Genomic DNA, 7,303 nt, shown 5'->3' with positions numbered 1-7,303 from the left:
AATTTTTGTATTTTTAGTAGAGACAGCTTCACCATGTTGCCCATGCTGGTCTTGAACTCCTGACTTCAAGTGATTCTCTCTCTTTGGCCTCCCAAAGTGCTGGGATTACAGGTGTGAGCCACCATGCCCAGTCATCTATCTACTTTCATCTACCATCCATGATCTCTCTATTGATCATCAACCATCATCAAAATACTATCCTCTCTCAATCCACCACCCATCATCCACCATTCATAAGGCACCACCCACCTATCCGCCATTTACCATACACCATTACCTTCTGTCTATCTACCATCCATCATCCAACATCCATCTATCCACCCATCTACCCATCATCCATCCATCCATCCATCCGTCTACCTATCATCCATCCATCCATCTATCCATCCATCCATCTCCCATCATCCATCCATCTATCCATCCATCCATCTACCCATCATCCATCCATCCATCTATCCATCTACCCATCATCCATCCATCTATCCATCCATCCATTCATCCATCTACCCATCATCCATCCATCTATCCATCCATCCATCTACCCATCAACCATCCATCTATCCATCCACACACCCACCATCCACTCATCCATCATCCACAGTTCGCTCATCCACCATCCATTCATCCATCCACCCATTCACACATCCACCATCCTCCATCCACCCATCATTCACTTAGCCACCATCCACCATTCATCCATCCACCCATCTATATGTTCATTCACCCGTTCACCACCCACTCATTCCCCAGCCACCATTCATCTATCATCCCTCATCCACTATCTACCATCCACCACCTATCCATCCACCTTCCACTTATTCACAATCTGACATCCATCATCCACCATTCATCCATCCACACATCCATCCATCCACCCATCCAACATCCAGTATATGCTCATCCACTATCCACCATCTATTCATCCATCCATATGTCCATTTATTCACCCATTCACCATCCACTCAATCACTATCCACCATTCATCTATCATCCCTCATCCACTATCCACCATCCACTTATCCACAATCCACCATCCACCATTTATCCATCCATTCATCCACCACCCATCCATCAATATTCACATCCACCTATTCACCATCCACCATCCACCTATTCACCATCCACCATCCACTCATTCACCATCCATCCTTCCATCCACCCACCATCCACCAACAACTCTTCATCTTACTGTCCACCATCTACCATCTACCACTATCCATTCAATATTCACCAGCTACTCATCACCGTTCACTTTGTCTACTATCCATCATCCACCAACCATCATCCACCAACCATCATCCACCAACCATCATCTACCAACCGTCATCCACCATTTGTCACTTATCTATTCACCATCCGTTACCCATCAATTTACCATCCCCCAACCACACATTGTCCACTATCCACCATTTATCTATCTACAATTCACCATTTATGCAAACATCATCCACCATCTATCCATCTACCATCTACCTATTCAGCATCCACCATCTATTCAGCATCACTCACCAAACATCCACCATTAACACTCACTCTTTTTTTTTTTTTTAGAGACAGAGTTTCACTCTTGTTGCCCAGGCTGAAGTGCAATGGCACGATCTCTGCTCACCACATTCTCCACCTTCCAGATTCAACTGATTCTCCTGCCTCAGCCTCCTGAGTAGCTGGGATTACAGGCATGTGCCACCACGCCCGGCTAATTTTGTATTTTTAGTAGAGACGGTTTCTCCATGTTGGTCAGGCTGGTCTTGAACTCCTGACCTCAGGTGATCCGCCCGCCTCAGCTTCCCAAACTGCTGGGATTACAGGTGTGACTCACCGCGCCCGGCCAACACCCGCTCTTTATGATCTACCAGCAGCCATGTATCAATTTATGCACCAGTCATTCTCCATGCACCATTCCCTGATTATTATCCATTCATTTTTCACTCACCATCCTCATCCATCCATCCATCACCCATCCACACCGTCAACCATTCACCATTCACCCGCCAGGTATCCAGATGGCCTATGCCAAGCACCATCCATCCACCATCAATGCTACTGTCAATCAGCTGTCCCCGACTCACCATCCATCATTCTCTATCAGCATCCACAGTCCACCCTCCTGTACCATCCACACAGCACGTTCTGTCCAGTATCTTCCTTCTGTGGTCCAACCACCACCCACAATCCATGGGAGGCAGGCACTGCGTGGAGAAGTGGGCGTCCAGTCCCAATGGTGAGCAGACTAGGCTCAGCCCCAGCAGCACCCAGGACAGAGAAAGGGGTGAATTCAAAGGTCGCCCCCCTCCCAGCAAGACACTGTTTTACAGGGCAGGTCAGTCCCCACAAGCGCTTCTTGCTCTTCTTCCTGGGAACCTAAGGTGTTCAGGCCCTGCAGGAGCCAGTAAGGAGATGCCGGGAAGGTGCCTCCCAGGCGCCTGAAGAGTCGGCCCTGGGCGGGTCTGGAGGTAAATGTGTAACGGACCCCTGTGCCCCCACCCGACCTGCCTGGTCACGCGGGCCCAGTGGGGCAAAGTCTCCTGGTCGGGCAGGGAGCAGAGGCGAGATGGGCGCCCTGGGCCGGGTCCTGCTGTGGCTGCAGCTCTGCGGTGAGCTGGGGTCACACCGAGGGGGCCAGGACGGCAGCGGGTCTGTCAGGATCAAGGGCCAAGGTCCTTCTAGGAATGGAGGGTGAAGATCTTCCGAGGGGTGGGCAGGGAGGGCTTGGGTGGGGGGCGTGAAACTCGGCCTGGCTTCCCTCATCGGGCGCGTGCGTCGTCCGGGAGCGCGCGGCGAGTGCATCCGGCGGTGCGGGAGAGGAAGGGGTCTGGGAGAGGAGGGGGCGTGGGAGAGGAGGGGGCGTGGGAGAGGAGGGGGTCCGGGAGCCTCCACCAGCCTCGGCCTCCAGAGGCTCCTGCCCTCGCGGCTTTTCCGTCTGCGAAATGGGCGCGGTCCCCAGACCCTGCGGAGAGCAGCGAGTGAGCGTGTGGGAGTCTGCGGGGCTGGGCAGCCTGCCTCAGTTTCCCGGTCCCCGAGGGAGCACTGAGCCCTCCCCCCACCCTTAACACCAGGCAAGCGCGTGTCCCTGGCGCCCACTTCCAATGCCGGAAAAAATTCAGTCCATTCCCTGTCCCTCTTCCCTGGGCCCCTGGGGGCTCCCTCAGGACAACCCCACCCACCCTGTTCACGGCCGGCCTCACCTGGTCCTGCGGCCCCCAGCCCTTTCTTACTTCTCATGCCCGGAGGCGCTTTCTGCCGCAGCTCTTCCCGGCCCAGGTAGGACTCCTCCAGGAAGCCTTCCTGATTCCAAGGCCGAGGAAGAGGTCTGCGCTGCCCCATCCTCCTCATTGCCCCGGTTGTCGCTGTCCTAGACAACCCTGTCCTCTGCTCCAGCGCCAGGCAAACGGGGGGCAGAGCGGGAAGACGATCTAGGCAGGCGTCCTTAGGGCAAGGCTGAGCGGGCTCTGCAGATACAATAGAAGTCCCTCGGAGAGTGCCCGGGCCGGGCGCCCACAGTCTGGCCTGACGCCGGGAGGGACCAGGGCCTGGGCCTGGGCCGCGGGGGATGGAGCTCCTATGCGTCCGGACGGGGTGGCCCGCGCGGACCCTCCGCAGCTCTCTGGGTGGGTGGCTTTCCCTCAGAAGGGGGCGTCCCAGCGAGAACTGCGGACACTCAATTGCCTCCTCCCCAGCACTGACCCAGGCGGCCTCCAAACTCTGGGTCCCCAACACCGACTTCGAGGTCGCAGCCAACTGGAGCCAGAACCGGACCCCGTGCGAGGGCGGCGCCGTCGAGTTCCCGGCGGACAAGGTGCCTGGGAGCCCCGGCGGGGTCGGTGCTGGGCCTGGATCCTCGGCCCAGGTGGGGCCGCTCCTCGCTCGGCTGAACGCAGCTTCTCCCTGCAGATGTTGTCAGTCCTGGTGCGAGAAAGTCACGCCGTCTCAGACTTGGTAAGGGGGGGCTGCGGCTGCCACCGGGCGGGGGCTTCGAAACCGCCGAGTCTCCGAGCTGTGCCTCGAGGGCCGCCCCACAGGCATGGAGGCGCTGCGGGCCTCCACCTTTGGCCTCTGGAGAATATTCTAGGAGGCGGGGGGTGGGGGAGATCCTAGGGGAGCTTTGGTCCCATGGTCCCAGCCAGGTTGTGTCCTTGGAGGGGTGGGAGGCGCCCCTGTCCCCAGGGCCCTTCTGGTGCCCAGTCATGGGTGGTCTTCTCGGGAATCGTCTGCTCCATGCCCTTCCCCCAAAGCCTTGCCATGTCCTGGTGCCTAAAGCTCCACCTTTAGAGCACTAGGGCAGGCCAGGCGCTGTGGCTCACGCCTGTAATCCCAGCTCTTAGGGAGGCAGAGGCGGGAGGATAGCTTGAGCCCAGGAGTTCTAGACCTGCCTGGGCCATATAGCGAGACCCCGTTCTCCACAAAAAGGAAAAAAACAAAAAGACAAAAAAAAAAAAAAAAAAAAAAAAAGGACCGGGCGCGGTGGCTCAAGCCTGTAATCCCAGCACTTTGGGAGGCCGAGGCGGGTGGATCACGAGGTCAACAGATCGAGACCATCCTGGTCAACATGGTGAAACCCCGTCTCTACTAAAAATACAAGAAATTAGCTGGGCATGGTGGCGCGTGCCTGTAATCCCAGCTACTCAGGAGGCTGAGGCAGGAGAATTGCCTGAACCCAGGAGACGGAGTTTGCGGTGAGCCGAGATCGCGCCATTGCACTCCAGCCTGGGTAACAAGAGCGAAACTCCGTCTCAAAAAAAAAAAAAAAAAAAAAAAAAAACACTAGGGCAGGGGTCCCCAATCTCTGCCCACCCACCCTCTGGGTCCCTGGCCGGTTTGGAAGCGGCGCCCAGCAGGAGGTGTCCCATCTGCTCTCCGCCTCCCTTCAGATCAGATCAGATCAGATTCTCCTACTAGAGTCCCCTATTGTCACTGTGCCTGCGAAGGACCTGGGTGGGTGTGCACTCCTTATGAGAATCCAATGGACAGTCCTTGGAAGAACTGTCTCCCACAAAACTGGCCCCTGGTGCCAAAAAGGTTGGGGACTGCTGCCCTAGGGGAGCTTTTTCTCCAACTGCTTCACACAACACTCCCAGAGAATGATGGGCACTGCGAGGAAAGCAGGCTCCGGGAGCAGGTAGGTTTGGAAAACGCCTAGCTGCACTCACCTGGGGCTTCGTCACATATTAAAGGCTCTGATGATGCCCTAAAGGAAGAGGCGGATTTCCTTGTTTAAGGTGGGCTTCAGGGGCTACAGGCCAGATGCAGCCCCTATACCTTGGAGTAAGGAATGGATTTTACACTTTGCAACCGTTTCGGAAAAAAGAACAACCTTTTGTGACACTTGAAAAGTCTATGACATTCACACCAAAGCGACCGTAAATACAGCTTCACTGGCACACAGCCTGCCCTCTCGGTGGAGTGTCCTTGGTGGCTGAAGTGTGGTCCCAGCAGCAGGCACCAGCTTCTGGGGTGACCGTGGGGCCCGCAGGCCAAGCCCCTGGGCAAAAGCTTCCTCCCAGCACCTTCACAGCCACTCCAGGGCTACGACCTCCGCCTGTCACCTGCACACCTGCCAGCTCAGTCACTCCTGAGTGAGGGTCACTGGTGTTGGGTCTGGATGTGGGGGCCAGGCCTGGGGGGCCCCCTGCATGTGTGGGTGGGGGAATGTGGGGTCAGGGACCCTGGGCCTCACACCAGGGCCGCTCGGGTCATTCCTTCGGGTTTTTCAAAGCCACCTTAACCTGAAAGCCACTAGGTGCTGGGCAGCGTTGGGGGGCGGGGGTGGCAGTGTGAGGGGTGGGGGTCCTGACACCCTCGCACCCACCACACCCACTGCAAGATGGCAACACTCCCGCCTGGGCAAAGGGAGGAGGGCAGGGAGAGGGAGGCAGCTGTACTTTGCGGCCCCGCCCCCAGAGCCCATGCATAACCTTGCCAACCAGGCAGCTGGAGTGAGGGGACCCACGGGCAGAGGAGTCAGGCGGGGTGGGGGTTCCAAGGGCCTGGATTCCCCCCACTCCCCTCCCCTGCCAGCCTCCTTACTTTCATGATCTTTGGAAGCGCTTGGGCTCTGAAAGGAGGCAACACTCCATTCATTCATTCACCCATTCAGTCGTTCATCCGTTGATCATCCATTGTCTGGTGGGAACAGCGCAAGGGCAGGGGTCCCAGCCTGCAGAGGCAGAATTCACCCAGAGCCTCCAGAGCACCCCCATCCCCTACACGGGCCGGCTCTGTTCCCTTCCACACCCCTGGCTCCTAGCATGGTCCCTCTGCCTAGATGGTGCCCAAGTTACAGGCCAGGAACATCAGTGCTTTACTTTGTGATTTTCTGGTTGGGAGCGTCCCTCCCTGAGATTTTCCTTTTCCTTGCCCTCCTTCCATTTCTCCCTTTGCGTGCTTTCTTGCTGGGGGCGGTCTCCTGTCTTCCACTCATTCCCCAGGCGTGGCTGGAGGCTCTGCAAGACTGGGCTCACTGTGGACTTGGTGGCAGTGTCCTGAGCTGAACAGAAACCCTCACTGTAACCTCCCTAATGCAAGCCCCCTAACTGTAGAACTGTGTTTTTGGTGTTTGGTGTGAGAATCCTCTCTGCTTGCGTCAGTCACGAGGGTAATCTGCTATGTACCCATGCGGCACATGCTCCAGGAAGCGGGCCTGCTCTGTCTCTCCCCTTAGAATAAGCCTGGCTCCTTGGGAGGCTGAGGCGGGTGGATCACGAGGTCAAGAGATCGAGACCATCCTGGTCAACATGGTGAAACCCCGGCTCTACTAAAAATACAAAAAAAATTAGCTGGGCATGGTGGTGCGTGCCTGTAATCCCGGCTACTCAGGAGGCTGAGGCAGGAGAATTGCCTGAACCCAGGAGGCGGAGGTTGCGGTGAGCCGAGATCGCGCCATTGCACTCCAGCCTGGGCAACATGAGTGAAACTCCGTCTAAAAAAAATAAAAAAACAAACAAACAAAAAATAAGCCTGGCTCCCAGCATCCTCTGCCTTGCCCTTTGGTCCCAGCACTGTCGGAATCTTCCGTGTGCCTGGGTGTTGTGGGTCTCAGCCCTGTCTTCAAGTCCACAAGCCGCACTGCCCACCCCACACTGTCCACACTGGCTCTGCAGGATGGCTTCATATCCGTTGGCGCCACTTGCCCCTTCACTCTTGCTCCAAGGTTCTTTGTGGGTCTGATTGTCGCAGATAAATTGTAGGATAGGGGCCGGGCGCGGTGGCTCAAGCCTGTAATCCCAGCACTTTGGGAGGCCGAGGCGGGTGGATCACGAGGTCAAGAGATCGAGACCATCCTGGTCAACATGGTGAAACCCCGTCT

The 7,303-nt window shown here is 56.6% G+C and overlaps 1 protein-coding gene across 4 annotated transcripts in view; it reads left to right on the top strand.

Annotated features, from left to right (window-relative positions):
- Positions 1-2,491: 2,491 nt before the first annotated feature.
- Positions 2,492-7,303, top strand: part of AMN (amnion associated transmembrane protein) — a 9,231-nt gene continuing 4,419 nt past the window's right edge. For 2 of the 4 annotated variants that reach the window (XM_017528047.2, XM_017528042.2), the window contains exons 1-3: positions 2,492-2,594; positions 3,678-3,796; positions 3,892-3,936. In XM_017528047.2, the coding sequence (XP_017383536.1) occupies positions 2,552-2,594; positions 3,678-3,796; positions 3,892-3,936 (207 nt within the window). In that variant the 5' untranslated portion in view covers positions 2,492-2,551. Of the gene's footprint in view, positions 2,595-2,837; positions 3,609-3,677; positions 3,797-3,891; positions 3,937-7,303 lie in introns of those variants that run through there. The other 2 variants (XM_037738290.1, XM_017528041.2) reach the window with 1 other exon arrangement.

This window comes from Cebus imitator, unplaced genomic scaffold (genome assembly GCF_001604975.1).
Source record: "Cebus imitator isolate Cc_AM_T3 unplaced genomic scaffold, Cebus_imitator-1.0 Scaffold52, whole genome shotgun sequence".
Classification (NCBI taxonomy): domain Eukaryota; kingdom Metazoa; phylum Chordata; class Mammalia; order Primates; family Cebidae; genus Cebus; species Cebus imitator.
This window is presented reverse-complemented; position numbering and strand designations above follow the sequence as displayed.